Source organism: Fulmarus glacialis, unplaced genomic scaffold (assembly GCF_000690835.1).
Source record: "Fulmarus glacialis isolate BGI_N327 unplaced genomic scaffold, ASM69083v1 scaffold21232, whole genome shotgun sequence".
Taxonomy (NCBI): Eukaryota; Metazoa; Chordata; class Aves; order Procellariiformes; family Procellariidae; genus Fulmarus; species Fulmarus glacialis.
In genome coordinates this window covers 52,900-71,564 of record NW_009200052.1, presented here as the reverse complement: position 1 = coordinate 71,564, position 18,665 = coordinate 52,900, and the positions used below count along the sequence as shown (strand labels likewise).

The window sequence follows — 18,665 nt, the reverse complement described above, 5'->3', positions numbered from 1 at the left end:
CCCCCTCAGTGTTTTGAGATAGTGGAAAAGGGATGTTGGTTTTTCTTCAAGATATATGCAAAGTCCACAGACAGTGTGTGTTTCCTGTCTCCAGAGTGCAATGGCTCTATGTGGGAAGAATTTCTGAGTTCTAAACGGAGGTTTGAGATGCCATAGAATTTCAGGTACTCTGTTTCCCCATTTTTTTCATTGACTGAAAAAGCTGCATGATGTGAAGAAAGGGGATTGTAATCTCCTATCCTTCCTAAACTAAATTCTTAAAAACGTCCCTTTCCACCCCAGGAATCTTAGTGCATAGTCGTGCTTTCTTTTGTTTTTCCTGTTTAAGCAAGCAGGCATACTATACAATCTTCACCAAATATCATCTTGTATTTTTGGATTTTAAGACTCTAAGAAGGAAAATTAAGTATACCTTTCTTTAGTACTTGAATACTTTTTTTTATAGATAACCACACAATTTCAGATTAACACTGGTTAATAGTATCAGTGAAGAAGTGACATCACCATGGTTCCTGTGAGAATTCTGGTGCTACACAGCTAAACATATTTGAAGAAATACAAAATCCAGAAGTCCTGAAGCTAGTACTACCACTCACTTTGGTGGTGTATCCTTGTCAGGATGAGTCAACAGTGAAAGCAGCATGTATGTCTAGCCTGAGTTACTGGTGTATAATGTGGATTCTTTCTATAAAAATATTTATATTATCCTTTTGTGACAGCGTTGCTGTTCATTAGGTACTTGAGGATTTTATATGTTTTATTTTAAATATGATATAATGTAAATTAGGAACTAAGACTATCCTATCTCCTAAACTTCTGGTAGACTCATCCTTGAACTTGAGCATTGTTGCTTCTAACTCTTAATATGCTGACTCATTAATTGGCTCTCCAGAAGATGGATTCACAGGATAATGTTACACTACTGTGTTTTTCTTGTTTAATCCTTAATCCTACTTTAATTTTCAGTCTTTCCTAAAACATTGCAAGAACGCTGTACATCATATTGGATCAAATATGTAGATCTCTCATTCTTTTTATTACAGAAGTAGCAAATTTGTTTGGTTTATATAAAATTTGTGCAACGTTTACAGTTTACTGTATTCCCATTTTCCTTTAGCATGAGATTTTTCATGATACAGCAGTTTATTCTTTCTCTCTGCACACTTTGGCTTCTTTCCTTTTATGCTTCCCTATGTCTCTTAAACTGTTGTCTTTTCCTCCTCTGTCTTTATCCATGTCATAATTTCTTGTATGCTTTGCTTTCTTCTGGTTTTTTTTTCCCCCAGTCTTTCCATCCCAAGGTACGTGGGGATGTGGAGGGATTTTCTAAATCTGTCTGTTATATGTTTCCTTCCATGAACTTCCATTCCTCTCCTACGTTCCTATCACCATTTCTGGTGCATTTCTGCCTCTAAAGGAGCAAGATTGCAACCTTTTTATTTCTAGGTTCCTGAAGACAGGATGCATGTTCACTGGCATGTGTTTTCTTTGCAGTGAGACCAAACTTTGAAGAAGGTGGGACAGCAACAACGGGGAGAAAGCATGAGTTTATACGCTCTGAGAGCGAGAACTGGCGCATCTTCAGGGAGGAACAAAATGGGGAAGATGATGATGGAGGCTGGCGACTGGCTGGGTCACGGAGAGATGGTGAGAGGTGGCGCCCGCACAGTCCAGGTGAGAGGAGATCTGGAGAAAAATGCAGCCATGGTTATAGGGAAAGGGCAGTGGGTGAATCAGAGCATGGGGAAAGCAGAGGAAAGGGAGGTGGCATAAAGTTTGAGACAAAAATAGGTAAGGTTCACGCGGTTTTGGTCATTAAATACTGTTTTGGCATACATGGGGCTCTTGGTCACAAAACAATTAGCATAAAATTATGTGCCTTTTGTTTTCTTTTTAATGTCTTCAATACCCTAACATAATTAAGGCGACAGTATTTTTCAGGTGTGTGCTTGTCTGTGTTGTGCTCCAGGTGCCTGGTAAAATCAGGGTTTTTTTTTAAATAGTACTGTTTCTCTGTGGCTGTGATGCTGAGGGGAGAGAAGTTACCCACTTTAGGTAGCATATCTAAGGCTGTGGAGTGATGCTGACACTAAACCATTCAGGTTGTTGGCCTCTTTCTAATTTTCCAACAAGAGGCATCCTTGGAAAATCTCAAAATATGTTGCTCTGTGCATCTTTTAGTTAGTTACAGGATGTCTTGTCTCGCTAAATTTCAGGCATCTGTTTGGTATCACTCTCCCCTTCCCTGCCCTGATAAAGTCAGTCTGGTTCACTTGCTTTCCAGCATTGCATTGCTGGAGTTACAGGAGAAATACAAAGCGGAGCTTGGTATTTGAGTAGCATGGCTGAAACATATATATCTCTTCCCCCCCCATCTACCTGGAAAAGATCCTGCTAACCAGTCATACCTGTTGTGGGATCTTGTTTTGGGTATCTTTTGGCTGCAGAAGGCATCTGGGGAACCAAGGGCAGATTGTGGCTCTTCTACTGCTAGGTCTTCATAGGGAAGCAAAGGAAGCACAGGACATTTTTGAGGCTGAGGTGGACAACTTCTCTTCATCAATTAAGAAAAGTCATACTTGCTCTTACAATGGGTCTATCACCCTTTTCAACATCCCAAAGGACTTTCAGTACTATAGTCGTTGTGAGCAACCATTACCTCTGTTCCTAACCCTCTCCACAGCTACATATTACTCTGCCCTCAAACAACTGTTAGCTTGTGCTAAAATTTAGCAGTGAGCCCAAGGCTAGGTTTATTATCAGATGTTTTCTATTTAGAGCAAGTCTAAGGGGCAAATTTTGAACAATGTCATTTTCTTTTCCTCAGTGTTTGGTCACGATTGTTCATTAGACACTGCTGCTTTGTTATATAGTTCAGATGACATCAGGCCAGCTATGATTGTACCTCATGATGATCAGATGCAGCATGATACTCAGGAGTGGAGTGCTTTGCAAGTACAAGCCTGCATGCTTTAGCTTAAAAGGAAGCATAGACCTTAAAGTTCAGAAGTTCATTCATGTCTTGAACTTTTTTGGAAGATGTTCTGAGGAAGGTTTTGAAAATTCATCTTGCTTCCATCATAGGAAATACTGCTGCTTATTTGAATTTTTGCTGTAGTAGACAACTAACTTCAGTTACAAGTTAGTTTTACCAGATATAATAAAAAGCCTTTTCTAAGAATTCTATGAATCTGCAGAGAAGTTGCTAATTTTGAGATAGACTGAGTTGACAGTTGTATTGTACTGGTCTCTCAGCTTTGGTCAGAGCTGTATTTGAATTCTCCTGTTAGTAGTAGCCACAGGACCATCAAAACGGTTTTAATCACATTCTTGCTTTAAACAATGAGTTTAACTCAAATTGGCATGGCTTAAACTGCTTCGTTGTACTTATTCTGCTGTTAGGTAATAGTACTAATCATGTGTCTTGCTAAAAATAGAGAAGCGTCTTCAGTGTACTGTCGTCATTTGTTTAGCTGGACCTTCCTTTGACTTGGCTCTGTGTACTCCCTACTAGATTGCATGCTGCTTGATTTTTTTTCTTTTGGGTGAGAACAGTTTAGAAGAAAGCAGTTGTCAGGCTTGAGTTTATCTTCTTCTGTTGGTAAGCAAAGAATACTTTGATTCCCACAGACCATTGTTTTTCCAGCTTTTGAATTCCTCTTGCTCCTTCAGCTGTGTTTACTGCAGGATGGCTGACCTAAATCTGCTCATTTTGTGCCTTTTTAATAGGCACAAAGGATCAAGAGGATGGACTGCTTCTGCTGAAGTAGTCTTATGCCCCTAAGTATAGTTTCCCAGATTCTGTGCTGTGATTTATTGTAGCTAAAGTTAACTCCTTTGACATGGTTGAAGGGATCTGTCATGTGTCCATGCTGTGTTTAAACTGTTCTCCTCTCACATGGCTATGCCTCATATGAAGTGAGGGATCTTCTGAGTATTGGTAGTAAAGTGAAGAAGCAAATCAAGTCAGACTTCTCCTTAAAATAGACAAGCCTAATGCTTTTTTCCTTCTACTACTTAATTCAGAAGGATGTAAACTTGTCTGTTTTTGCAGCATGAAAACTGTCTAGATTGCATCACCAGGCTTTTCCAGTCAGAGTTTATGGGGTTTTCTACTTTTTCTACTACTGTTTGTGCACTAAGACTGGAAGTCTGGTGAGAAGGCATCCTTCCTTGGCTTATACAATGGAAAAGTTGTTTTGCTAGTTGTTCTGGGTAAATGTGGTACTGCTGCTATTGTAGACGTGAAATAGGATCTTTAGGCTGGGTTAACGATCTGTTAGAAGAATGTGACCATAGCTTTAAATTCACTGGCTGCTTCAAAGTTCTATTGATTTTTTTTTTTTAATTTTTTTTTAGCCATCTTTTTTAATGATTTAATGACTGCTTACCTAAAAAGCCCCTTCTTTCTGTTGTTCCAGTTTTTGCATTCATACAATGATTGCCTTTAAATTTGCAGAGCAAGTCCGTTTTATCAGATACATATATAAACCTTTTTTGGTCTCAAAACTAGTGAATGGTGTATAGATGGTTTTGGTTTTGTTTTTTGTTATCAAGTCATCTTTAAGGAATAGGAATCATCTCTTCTTGCCTAAAATTTCTTTCTGATATGATTTTGTGTCTTCGCTTAAGCAGCTCTATTAAGATCTTTTTCCTGAAAATTATTTTCGAGAGGCCTTAGTCTATAATCTCATATAAAGATTTTTTGGTTGCTGCTTTTTTTTGAAAGGCTTTTCAAACTCATCTTGGTTTATTCCATTTTCAGAATCAACTGCTGTGAAGCAAGTAGACTTCTTATTTTTTGGGTATTGTGCTTTGTGCTTCTTGAATATCTTGAAGCAGCTAAAGTACATTCGAGAATCTTGCTCTAAAATTGAGCAAAATAAAATTAGGTTCATATACAATATATGCCAAAAAAGTAACGTGTACTATTCCTTTGTCTTTTGTTTAGTGTTTAGTATTGTTTAATTTAGTATTTAGTATTGTTTTAGTATACATTGGAAATTTCTTTTCTGAATTAGAAAATACAATTTTTAAGAGATAAATAGATATTAATAATTGAGACTAAACTGTACTTGGATTTCCTGAAGCAGCCAGTAGTCCTTTCTTTCACCTATAATGTTACCATAAATTGCAAGGGATAAATTTAGCTTAAAATTATAAATTTAGCTTAAAATATTTATTTTAACTTGGAATTTTGATATAACTGGTGCCTAATGATATGACAGGTCTGAATTTAAAGCTATGTTTGTGCCCTAACTGTTGGTTAAAAAACTTCAGGTAAGAATTTAAAATTTGTCTTTACTTCTGGCTTGCTTTAAAGATTGGCAGCCCTGTACTTCACACCTGAGTTGCTCACTATATTCTAACTAGGCTTTTATAAACTTTTGTTGTTGTTAAGAAACAAGGGCATGTGTCTGCTCCACTTACCTCTTCTTTTGCCTGTCCACCTAGCTCTGAAAATGTGTGGGCTATAAAAGGAGGTTGTGTGACTAAATCTTTGCAAGCAGACCATATGGTAAACAAAATCTCTTTAAGTTCTTAATTTGAACTTTGAAGATACCTGGAATTAACAAAATGCTTAGAATTCATCTTCAAAACCCATGTTTTTTGGTCCCGCTATGAAGAGCCTGTGCTTCTGGTGTAGGGATGTGAACCGTGTAAAAATAATCGAGGCTCTTCTCAATGCATGGTCTTGAGATGGCCCATTTAGGGCTGTATAGAAAGTTCTTAATACCGTATTTTCCTCTTCTGTACAAAAGAGAGCTGGAGAAGAGATGCTCGGCTATTTGCGAGCCCCAGGATAGCAAACAGGCGGAGATATTAATCTGTTTGTACGATATGGCATTGCCAGGTTCAGGCCATAGCTCTGTTTTTCCACATAATGGGAAACCTGACGTGGACATTGCTGGCTGTACTGCGGAGATGTCTGCCCATGGTTTTAATCAGAAATGCAGTCTGGTTGTCAGCAACCTCTCATGCTTAAACCTCGGAAAAAGTCTTCCGATTCCAAAGGAAGTCCTGGGTTTGATGCGTTGATATTTCTGATGAGGAGGTGGGAAGTCAACTTAACACTGCTTCTAGTGCCATGTCAGTGGAATTTCAGTGTCAGGCCTTTTCTTTCAGGTAGACTGTTGTCCTGCTTAGTTGCTGGTTGCTCCCAGAGATGTTTTTATTCTCTTAAAATTGAGCAGCATTTTAATGAGGTGTTCATATGTATGACTCACTTGAAAAGGCCCTTAGAAACCTGCACCTCCCGAGTTTGTGCTAAATTGGAGGGCAGGGCGCTGTGGGCAGAGGTGCATGGGGCGTGACGTAGGTGTCCTCTTCTGAAGAGGATGCATGAAATGGTTATTACTTCATAGAATCATAGTATACCAGGCTGGAAGGGACCTCGAGGATCATCTGATCCAACGTTTCCTGGCAAAAGCACGGTCTAGACAAGATGGCCCAGCACCCTGTCCAGCTGACTCTTAAAAGTGTCCAAAAGTGTACTTGAGCTCTCTCGAGTACTTACTCCATTAGTGCATTTTCAGTGAGCCTTTGTCTTTGCTTACATTTTTTTGAGAAGTAATTGATGAACAAGAGGTTGAGATAACAGGTCTAAGATGTTAAGAACTACTTTAAAGCAGAACATTGATTTGACAGTTTTGTATACCAAAAATGTTATTTATTTGTTTCCAAGGCATAACTAGAAGCGTAGATTAAGTTATACAGTGGAATTATTTGCAAATAAGCACATATAGTATAGTGAAGGCCTTATTAAAGTCTAACCTTTTGTGTTTACTTGATAAAATAGAATCTTAAAGTTCATAGTGTTTCTGGAAGGAGCTTGTTTTACATTTCCTGTATTTGTGAGACAAAGGTGGATTTTTGCATGGTTGATATTAATACTTAGGGTATTAGGGTTGATGTGGAAACATTCCTCATTCATATGAAGCAAATGGAACAGAGGACAACGTTTCTTTTCTTTACTGTGATTTTTTTGGTAGCCATTTGATAAACAGTGAGACTGCACTAATTGCACAAATTCTGAGACCAGAAAAAGAATTTTTTTTCCTCCAGAAAAGAACACAGCCACCACTAAAAGCACTAAAAACTAAGCTGCTTTCATTTTTGCTTTGCACCTTTCTGGTAAAGATAGCTTCTATTGGATGGAAAGCTGTTTACAATCCTTTCACTCCTAATTTGTTTTCCTTAGCAGCAAGTTCTTCATAGTTTAAATAGCATTATAGCAGTCAAAGGGTTTTAAGCTCAGCTAAATGAAGATGTCTTCTGAATAGATTAAAAAGAAAAGTGAAATAAAATTTATACTTGAATTTGGAAAGTTTTCCCTCTTTTCTTGTTATCATTCCAAGTTTTGCTATTCCATGGCTAAAAAATTACCATTCAAGAGACTTAACAGTCCTTTCAAAGGTATTTGAACAGTTGTCAGTCCATTTTTCGTGTATATGCACAGAAGTGTCTCTGAGAGCAAGAGGAAAAAAGCATGGGTGATTTGTTTAGGATGTGAATTTTGCAGATTGCCTAAAAGAAAATATAAAATCTTATACATATAAAGATGCCAAAAAAGATTTAAGTCAATGATGGCTGGTAAATTCAATCAGCATCTAGTGTCACTTGTCTTATTTTGGTGCTCCAGCATGTTTTAGATGATATAGCCCAGCTTTCTTAGCCTTACGTGACTTTTTTTTTAATGCTCATAATACAATTTATAATGTGGGGATATACAGTGGACAATATTTGAAAGTCTCCTGCTTAATGGTAAGATACTCCTTTTCTTTCCCTTGTCCTTTAAGATGCCTGTTCGTAGGTGGGTTGTACCCTGTAGGGGCTTTCTGAATTTCTGTCACTGTTTGTCATCTCTTCACCCACCCCTTCACCCTTCCGAGTAAGCTACTACCCCCGGGACTGTCTTGTAAAGTTACTTTCCCCCCACCTTAGACGGCCCTCGTTCTGCAGGCTGGCGAGAACACATGGAGCGACGGCGGAGGTTTGAATTTGATTTCCGGGAACGAGATGATGAACGGGGTTATCGACGAGTACGATGTGGGAGTGGCAGCATGGATGACGACAGGGACAGTCTCCCTGAGTGGTGCTTAGAAGATGCAGAAGAAGAAATGGGAACATTTGACTCCTCTGGAGCGTTTCTGTCTTTAAAGGTGAAAAGCTGTCTTGGGTGCTTTGTTCACTTTGAGCAAATGTCCTGTTATGTCGGGTGGATTATGGATGATTATGTTGACTTTGTAGAAGGTGCAGAAGGAGCCAATCCCTGAGGAACAGGAGATGGACTTCCGACCTGTGGAGGAAGGGGAAGAAAGATCAGACTCTGAAGGGAGCCACAATGAAGAAGCCAAAGATCATGAAAAGACTACCAAGAAAGAGGGGGAGAAAACAGATAGAGTAGTGGCAGGTAAGGGGGCCTTCTCATGCGTCTGTTCTATGCTGTTGTGTAGAATTTCTGTTAATTCAGTTACGTAGAACGATGCAATGTTACAGAAGCAGTGGAAGAAGCAGTCCAAACATCTTCACCGGCTGCCAGGTCAGATACTCCACCGAAATCCCAGCCTCCAGACCCGCTGCAGACGAGCCTTTTTGAAAGGAAGGAAGAGTCTGTGCCAGAAAGAACAGAAAAAACAGAAGATAAAGAGAATCGAACGGAGAATACACCGCCAGCCAAAATGTCCAACAGAGGGGAAGGTAATAAACTTGATAAATAAATTTAGTAAGTTTCCATTACTCACTGTGTTTAGTCTTGGTGTCTTTTAAGAGGCAAGGACTGGATTATGGTGATGAAAAGCCGGAATTCACCAACTGGTCTATAAATGCAGGATTTTTTGGATATGCCATCTCAAATGCTTGCAGTGTGCTGGTACTTCACATTGCAACGCAGTCTAGAGAAACATGAGCTAGCTGTGGATGTGCTTCATTGTGGTAGAGCAGATCAGTCTGGACAAATGCATGTGGCCAGGCAACGGGATATGCTGAAATGTGCCGAGTTCTGCACTGTTAGAACTAAACTGTTTGTTCCTTGAAGTTAGATTGGGTGCTTGTGCTGTTAACAGTACCAATGTGCAGTCATGCCTACTGGAAGATCTGAAAATACTCTTGCTTTGGTGCTAACTTCGAGCTGTTGAATGTTTTCTACAGTAAGTTCTTAAAAGTAATTTTCATTTTTGTTAAAGATAATGAACTGATTTTAACATTTTTCTTTAGATTTGGCTTCTGTTGCTCAACCTTTGCCACAGATTTCTGCAGACACAGCTTCTCCTGCTCATCTCTCTCCTCCTGTTTCCAATTCAAATCCTGCTCTGCGGCCAGTTCAGACACCTGTCACAGCTGCTCCAGGCATGGGCAACATTCCCACTGACCCAGATGATGAAGAGGGCCTCAAACACCTAGAGCAGGTAAAATTTCTCAAATTCCTTTGTTGTTGACAATCGTGAGACTGGAGGAATGTGGAATCCAAAAAATATTTAAAGCCCATAAAACCAGAAATGCAGCTGAAACTTTACACTCCACAATGTATACTGAAAGCTACTTTTCTTCCCTCCATTATTTTTTTTGAGAATAATTTAAGCCTATGTTATATTTTTCTGAATAAGGGTTAAAGAGCTAGAGATCCTAGTGCTTATGGCTGCTGTCAAGTAGCCTCACCATTTGCCTTGAGAAACCATAAAACAGTATGCCCAATGTTTTTTTTTAAAAAAAAAAACCAACCAAACAACAAAGATACAAACCATAAACGAAGCGCAGACTGTGTTCATGAAAGTTTAGTGACTGGTGGGATGTAGAGCATTTTTCATGCTAGTGCTCCCATACCTGTTTTGTTTTTCACCATGATACTGAGTGGGACCTTCTTGGCAAGTTGTTTTAAAGCTTTACTTGAGCAGGTGAACCATACTTATTCAGGATTCTGAGAAGGTGGTAGACTGAGCCCAGGGTTTGTGGTGCAGTTACGCCAGTCCTTGAGTTGCCTGTAATTCCTGGTACACTCGAGCACTGGGTAGTACAAGCTTCTTGTATTTGGCGCACTCATTTTCAAATCTGTAGGCACACATCTAACTCTTGTATTCCTTGCTGGTTTTGATGTCTCCTGCAGCAAGCAGAGAAAATGGTGGCATACCTGCAGGACAATGCCCTTGATGATGAAAGACTAGCAGCAAAAATTCAAGAGCACAGAGCAAAGGGTTCCTCTATGCCGTTGTTCCATGAAGCCATGCAGAAGTGGTACTACAAAGATCCACAAGGAGAAATTCAGGGTAGGTCTGTGCCCTTTACACTTCCTCTTTTGTTTCACAGAACTGTTAAAGAGTTCATCACAAAATTGCCACCAACAGATACTGATGCTTGTTTCTACAAAAGCAGCACAGGGAATTTACCACTTTAGAATTAGGTTTTGAAAATGGATCCTTCTACCCATCGCTGCCCCCATCAGTTCAGCATGCCTAGTGTCCAGAATTATACTTCATCGTGGCTAAGGTTTGCCATCACTTCATATTTCTGTAAATTGAGGTTAGACTAAAACCTGTTTTTCATGCCAATAGTTACTCAGATTTCCAGAGAATAGTGGAAACAAAACAAGAATGTGACCATTCAGTAGCTTGTTGAAGAATCCATGAGAAACATTGAAATCAGTTTTCTAGTCTCAGCCCGAAGACATTGAGTATTCAGGGAAGGGTAATTTGTTTAGAATCTAGAGCAAAGAGAAAAGAAGTTTTCACAAGCCAGTGCTCACACATAATCTCAATTTAAATTGTACTTGCAGCCAGTGCATTATTAGTTCATATAATACCAACTGTTTCACACTTGCAGTTTTCACTTAAGAAATCTCAATTTTTTTGCAATGAAAGTAGGAATGAGCCTTTTTTATAGATACTTCCATCTTTGCTTTCAGAAAGTACTTTTCTGTTGGAGGTCTCAGGGCTCTGTTTTAGCAGCTGCTTAGCTGCTTCCTAAAAATGCAATCAAGCAGTGAGTTCCTTACTTGCTGTACTTCACTAAGTAGTAGTTGCTAACACTGTTTAATGTGAATGACTTCCTCAGCTATGAACTCTTGATAGGATTTGTGGGGGTGTTATTTGTGGGATCTGTGCCAGTCGCTTGCCTGTGGGTATTACACATCTTTAGGGTTTTCTTCTCACCCCTTTAAGTTTAAAGGATATTAACCATAAAGTGTTTTTATTTGCTCAGCGTGCGTCAAACTGTATGTTAGTTGCTGCTGGGTGTTTATTGCTCAGTGACGGTCTAACAGTTTTTCATTGGAGTGAGTACTTCCTTGAATGTGACCTCCAGAAGTAAAGACTCCCACATAATTTTTTCTTGCGATACCTCTTGTGGTTTCATGTTTTCTGGGAGGAATTACCTTCTAAAGATACTTCTACAGAGAAAGCAAGAATTACTGAACATTCTTGCTTTTCAGAAGATGATGTTGCAAAAATTGCATTTATGTGGTTCTTACTCTGTTAAATAACCTTTTTTTTTATACTGGCTTTGTGTCCATTTGGATATGTAAAATTAGTATAGGAGTCCTCCTTCGAAGGGAATGACTGAAATCTTTCTCAGGAAAAAGAGGAAGAGAAGTGGTGTAGCTTTTTGAGAAAGGAAAAGAAACTGGTTTCCTCATTGTCTTAAAAAATGTAATCATGCACTCAGGGGTGGATCTGCTCATCTGCTAAGTTCCAGAAGCAAAACTTTTATAAAAAATATGAATTCCTCTGATTTGAAGGCAAGAGTTGAAACAGGCTAAGATTGTTTAATTATCTGTGCAGTATATATGGGGAAAGTAGCGCTTGTGCTGTTAGCGCTGTCAGCTTAGTGGATACTGCTGAGGTCCAAACTGGAAATTGCAACTGTTGTCAGCCTGATGCTGAGCCTGAAGTAGTGAGCTTTGCTGGAAGGCAGGATGTGCATTAGTTGGACCGAGCTCCCTACCACTGTGTCTGCTTGGCTTTCATCTTAGAGCCGACTCGTCTCCCTCCAATGCATGGTAAAAGCAGTCGTGCACTTTTCAATAAAGACTATCTGAGGGAATGCTGTACCCACTCTAAAGATCTAGATATGTACATTGATACTCCAACCTTGAATGCACTCTCTGTCCAGAGTGGATGAGACGAACAGGAACGCTAGGTGCTGTGTTACTTGTAACAAGCACCATGCTCTTTGTTTCTGGTATGCTCAACTTGACCTTACTTCCCCTTCCCCTCCATGTGTATTGGTTGGTGTTATTTCAGGTCCTTTCAGTAATCAGGAGATGGCAGAGTGGTTCCAGGCTGGATACTTCACTATGTCACTGTTGGTTAAGAGAGCCTGTGATGAGACTTTCCAGCCGCTGGGAGACATCATGAAAATGTGGGGCAGGGTTCCCTTCACTCCAGGTCCAGCACCACTTCCACATCTGGTAATTATGTGACAGTTACAGTATTCAAATAGTCCTGTAGCAAATGGAAGTTGAATTATTTACGTGTCAACTGCTCTGTCTTGGAATTGCAGGTGTTCCAAGTACCAAAGTTGAACCCTGTGTTAAATTACCTTTTTAAGAGGAGAAAAGACACTCAATTTAAAAATACTTGTTTTGCCATGTCTGTGGCTGGAAGGCTTGGTCCTGTGATACAGACAAATGCTGTGTATTTCACATTCACCATACTATAGGCTTTTTTTGTAAATGTTGATCTCTGTCTGGGTATTTTTCTATTTTCTTTGTCTTTTTGGTTCAAAATGAAACTTTTACATTGCTTGCATTTGCAGTATACTACTGCTGTTACTACATATGTTATTAAAATAGAATGTTTTATTCCTAAACATAGGGTGAGCTGGACCAAGAGCGGCTGACTAGACAACAAGAGTTGGCCCTGATCCAAATGCAGCACCTCCAGTATCAGCATCTTTTAATACAGTAAGGCTGCCAGTTCCAGAGATCTTCCAGTGGCTGTGTTCTGCTCTGCATTTTTAATCATCTGGGTTCAGCTTCTTGTCATTGTTTCCATTGGGCGATGGGGCTGGGAGTGCTTCACCTCCAACAGCAATAGCCGCCTTCCACAAACACCAGAGGCTCCATAGTCTACAGGATTAGGACAATGTGTGACTATTTCAGGCACGCTTTTCAGTCTTTTTTGGTGTCATGCATAGCTACTTTGGTGAGACCTGCTATATAGGTAGTTGTTACAGTCTAACTGAATCCCAGCTATCCTTGTAATGCAGTTTGGATGTTTTGGAAGGCTACATGTCTTTTGAACTGGAGATGGAGAAGGCAGAACTTATTTTTGGTCTGCTTGCTCAGGTTTTTGAAGATCAGGGAAGGTAACTCCTGCAGAAAGCAGTTTGTCGTCCGTTTTTGCCAAAGTTGTCAGTTGTTCAGTTCTGGCCAGTTCCTAACAACTTGGTTTATAGGAGCTTGGGGAAAAGGAAGCAATCAGATAGACTACTTGTTCAAGTGGTCCTGAAGGCATGTGCCATGATGATGATTTTTGAATATTGATGATTTGAATACTGACTGAAGCTGATGATTTGATAAGGGAGGAGCCTGCCCCTGTACTAGGGGATGTCTTGACATACTGGGGAAGAGATTGATTTGTATAGGTGGGCAGTCATCAAAGCCAGATTAATTTGAACAATCTGTATGTAATTTATAGAAAAAGGGAATTAGTGTTGCACAGCTCACAAGAGTAACATTGGACAGCAATAACCAGTTGACATGGTTGAGGGTGAAGAGAATTTTGGTTCTGCTCGTGTGGGCCAGTTTGTTGTATTGTATTTTGATTCTTTTCAAGGCCCCATCCTGTGGTTTCCTTTAGTATTTGGGGTGTACGTTATATAGGTCAGTGGGCATTAGTCCAGGAGAATGAATCTGTGCACAACTTCTGCAACTTGGGCATTATATAAATAAGCAAGTGAACAAATACCAGTGATTCTCTGCTTCTCTTTTGAAGACAACAATATGCACAGGTGCTGGCTCAGCAGCAAAAGGCAGCCCTCTCATCCCAGCAGCAGCAGCAGCTCGCTATTCTCTTGCAACAGTTCCAGGCCCTGAAGATGAGGTGAGTTAGCCCAGACTTGAATTGAATACCATTCTTCCTATACTCTGACTTGTATATAATGATAATTACAGTCTTGTCAGTGGTCGATCCTATGCAAGTTTGCTCATATTTGAGCATTACATATTTTAAATATTGTGTGAATGTGAAACAGTTGTAGGATGTCAAATACTTCTTTATGTATGTAGCCTTCCCCTCAGAGAATGTTTATGAGAATGAGGAGGAAAATCTTATGGTTGAAATCATACCTTTTTGACAGATCTGTTGTGCTGGTAACAGCAGAATTGCCAATTGAGTTCTGCAATACTAGATGCTTGTTCCTCAAACTAGCCTATAAGCAGCAAATGCAAAACTGTAGCAGTAGCTGGCTTAGCCCTTGACTTGGCAGCAGGGATGAGATGAGCAAGAACTCTGCAAGCAAGTAGTATTGTCCACATCATATTTTTGTTTTAAATAGAGGTGTGGAAGGAAAGGAGTATGTTACAAGTTACTGAATCTCACGCGTGTTCAGAGCACTCCTCTCGCTGGAAGTTGACTCTTCCTGTTGGTATTACAGAATATCTGAACAGAACATGATGCCACCTGTTACAAGGTCTGTGTCAGTGCCGGACACTGGCTCAATATGGGAGCTTCAGTCAGCTTCACAACCTACAGGTAAGATGCTTAGCATGTGTCAGATACGTTGAGAAAAGTTCATGGATTAAGAGCCAACATCTTTGAGATGATCGCTCCCTTTTTGACGCTAGGGGAAATTATTTCTGCATCAGTATTTTCTAAGTGGTTCAGGCTACTTTGCCTTGCAGTTTAAATTCCATTTGAGAGCTGTGAAGAATATGGTAACTTTTCCTATGGTTATAGGGAGTCTTGGTCCAAAGGTATTGAGTGTTATATTATAAAGGTGTTCTGCTCTCACGGGAGGACTTTGAATAGCTGGTTCTTGTGTAGAATTTTGTAGGAAACCCAGCCTTGCTTCAGTAACGGCCAAGCCTTGCTCTACAGGAAGATAAAGTGGCCCTCTACTGACTAAGATTAATGTATTGCCGTGACTTTAGTTCATAAAATACAGTGACTGCATACACAAGATTTTCCCCTTTCAGTTTTTTTTTTGTTGATGTGCTTATTTTTACTTGTCAATGTTTGTTTTCTTCACTATCTAGTCTGGGAAGGAAGCAGTGTCTGGGATCTCCCCATTGATACTGCAGCTCAGGGACCAGCTCTAGAACAACTTCAGCAGCTCGAGAAGGCCAAAGCTGCAAAGGTCAGAAACTGTTTTGTACTGTAAGAGGTTGGGATTGCTGTTCTGCAATGTAACTGTGTTTCTTGAGCCAATGGAAGACTACTAGCTTTTCAATCTTCAGGCCGCTCTGTACGATTTTGATTAGATTTTCATGGAAAACACCATAAAGAGAATACGGGTTATAGAAACCAGTTACGAAATCCTTGTGGACTGCTGTTTGGAAACCATTGCTGTGGAGGTACTACTGACCTCTAAAGTAGTGGTTGTATTTTTTACACTTGTGATTAAAAACTCTTCACTAGCCACCTGTGTTTTAAAATGTGATCATCATGAGCTGTCATGCCAAACCCTGATAGGAGCAGGTAGTCGTTCTCTTAATCCTTGCATCTTTTCACCAGAATTGGTTTGGGAAATCGTAAGAGTCCTGTTTGTCAGGCTTGTTTCACACTTACTCTAGTATTAAATTATTTTTGTAAGTTTGAACCTGTATGATTCTGTACATTTCCTGAAACTGATTATTTTATGATGACTGCAAAGCAACTCGCTACTAGCTTCTGAAGTCAGAGGTTATTTTAAGGAGCTGATGTAGAAAGACTGACTAGAGAACTGGTGTTCGTTACAGAACAGAAACTGTCAGAAATTGTTCTAGACTGTTTCAGGAATCTGACCCCAGTAGGCAGCCAGCTGATAGGTAAAGTTACAATTAAGGGAGAGCATCTGTCAGAGGCTTCATCTGTTATGTTGTTACTATAATCTCAGCAGAGTTGCCCTAAGAAATGGTGTAGGAATACGTTACCTGCATCTGAGTATAGTTTTATGTGAATTGTAGCTAGAGCAAGAGAGGAGAGAAGTGGAAATGAGGGCCAAACGAGAGGAAGAGGAGAGGAAAAGGCAGGAGGAGCTTCGGAGGCAACAAGAAGAGCTACTTAGGAGGCAGCAGGAAGATGAGAGGAAACGACGGGAAGAAGAAGAACTGGCCCGCAGGAAGCAAGTGAGTTTCGTCAACGTAGTTCATCTCTAATTAATTTTAATACTTTATAAAACTCACTTTAAGAATCCTGTGGGGTCTAATTAATCTTTGGTAGATGTGTATGAAGACAGTTCTAATATTTTTTCATGTGAGTATATGAAATGATTCTTCTGTTCTTGATTTTAAGTTTAAGAGCCCAAATTACAGTCTGAGAAATGGGCTTTGATGGTTCACTTCAAGATAGGTTCCTGCTTGTGAGCCGAGAGGCTTTATTCAGAGTGGAATATTCTCTCCCAACTTTTTAGTGTCAATATTAGACTTTAGTTAGTTGCCTGTTATTGTATGTTTAATCTTTATTCACCATTTACGCAGTCTAGTGTTTTGACAAGGGTATGTTCTGGAGTAGACTGGAGCTTGAATAAAATGTAGAGGGCTATAGTGGAAAAAAAGTGATGTAACATCTAGCTTATTTTTTCCCTGTTTGTTTTTTTAACTTAGTAAACAATTTTTTTGAATAAATTATTATCTGGGTTATGTCGTAGGATCTGTCAGCTTTATCTTCTTGAGTTGATATTTGGGAAAGGAAGGGACGTAGTTTGGACAAGCAGATTTGTTAAAATGAATGGCGTGATCTGTGTTGCAGTAGGAGAATGAATGTAGGAGTTGTAGTATGTTCTTAATCTTACAAGAACGTGAAATGGAGACATTATTAGCTTGACTTTTCTAGCATTTACTTCTGAATTCTGTATGGAAGAAAAATTAATTGTTCTTTAAGTGTCGTGGGAGGGAAAGACAGTGAAAAAGTTTTCATTCTGCATGTGAAGGATAAGGGCAAGCACATTGTTGAGCTTATTCACTAAGGAGTTAGTCAATAAATGCCCTGTAAAGTAGCACATGAATAATAAATGAAAGTAATACGTAATTTTGTCCTTTATAATATTTTCTATGTGCTTAGGTAAGCAGTTGTAAAGCAGGTTTCCTGGTTTAAGGATCAAACATTTCTGAGGAAGCCTCTAGAATCTTTAGTTTTATTTGTAAGTTAGTCATAGACCTCAATTCACTCAGTGTTTGGGTTTTATCACTGAAGATATCTTTTAATAGACTGCAGTATGATATGTTGTTAGCTTTCATGGTATCTTTAAGAATCAAGACTATAAATAAATGGCTCCTTGCTTTAATATATCTACTTTGTGTACAGCAAGTCATTATGGTATACAGTGGAAAAGCATCCTTTGATGCTCGAGTTCAAGCTTTACTGTAGCAATAATAACTCAAAAGTTTAACTTTTGAGCTAAGTTGCTTTAGATCTGTTTTAATAATAACTAATTTTTCAGCTGATCACCTGGTAACTCAATGTGTTTCACCCATGGTGGCTTCAAAGAAATAGACTTGGGTTGTTTCATTTCAGACTAACAGTTTTGCTACTGTGTATAACTTCTTAGAAATGTCCATTAAATTCCAAAGTGTTTTGTCCACTTTGGATTTGTACAGTAAACAATCTGATTCTCCCTTTCTGAGATGTCATGGGAAATAATTATTTACAAGGAGGAAGCAGAATGGGTTGAAAAGCAGTAACAGCAAGTATCTTAGTTCATTACCAATGGAATAATTGCCACAATGCTTAATTCTGAGCAGTAATGTCTTGAAAAGGTAACAAAAGAGTTTAAGCACTTCTCTGGAAAGAGAAAATAATATTGTATTCTGTATTTAAAAAAAAAAACACAAACAAAAAACTGGTCTCATATTTGAATCTGACTTCTGTACTGGAAGGCATTTTAGAATCAGGGATGAACTGATTTATTAGCATGGCTTTATACAGAGGAGATGATGCTTAACAAATTTGATTAACTTCTTTTGAGGAGATGACAGTGAGAGCTGAGAGGGGTGAAGCAGTAGACTTAATCTGCCTGGACTTCAGGAAGGCTTTTGATGTAATACTGCATAAAAGACTAGTATATAAGGTTAGTAAATATGCTGTTGATGGTGAATTCTAAATAAAAAAAAAAAAATAACTAATAGAAATTCAATTCTGTAGGATGAAATGTCATACCAAATGTTGAATCCAGTTCTGTTCATAGTTTTCGTCAATTACTTGCACTGTAGAATTGCAAACAGTAATGCCCAGCTTGTGTAGCTCCTGTATTTTTTCTTTGTTTCTGGTCTGATATTTATTGTTTTGTAATGATTGATTGCTTTCAGGAACAAAATTTGAAGTTTAGTAATTAGCTAATAATTGTTTTCTCTGAATTATATCTTTAGTGCTCCCTTTAAAGTACCTGGTTCAAAGATGAGATCCACAAAACTAAAAGATTTGTAAGCCCTGGTAACATAGACAAGCAGAATTGCAGGTGTTACTAACTGCAAAAGTTCTATAATATTTTATTTAAGAATCTGGAGTCTACTGAAATGAGGCTTGCTACTTCAG

At 39.0% G+C, this 18,665-nt stretch overlaps 1 protein-coding gene across 1 annotated transcript in view; it reads left to right on the top strand.

Moving 5' to 3' along the window:
* The window catches only part of GIGYF2 (GRB10 interacting GYF protein 2), a 67,898-nt gene that overhangs the window by 36,878 nt on the left and 12,355 nt on the right, over positions 1-18,665 (top strand). The window contains exons 7-18 of the mRNA XM_009573462.1: positions 1,495-1,674; positions 7,945-8,162; positions 8,251-8,413; positions 8,500-8,700; positions 9,217-9,407; positions 10,103-10,262; positions 12,234-12,400; positions 12,807-12,895; positions 13,929-14,036; positions 14,590-14,687; positions 15,191-15,291; positions 16,100-16,261. Of these exons, the coding sequence (XP_009571757.1) occupies positions 1,495-1,674; positions 7,945-8,162; positions 8,251-8,413; positions 8,500-8,700; positions 9,217-9,407; positions 10,103-10,262; positions 12,234-12,400; positions 12,807-12,895; positions 13,929-14,036; positions 14,590-14,687; positions 15,191-15,291; positions 16,100-16,261 (1,838 nt within the window). The remainder of the gene's footprint in view (positions 1-1,494; positions 1,675-7,944; positions 8,163-8,250; positions 8,414-8,499; positions 8,701-9,216; positions 9,408-10,102; positions 10,263-12,233; positions 12,401-12,806; positions 12,896-13,928; positions 14,037-14,589; positions 14,688-15,190; positions 15,292-16,099; positions 16,262-18,665) is intronic.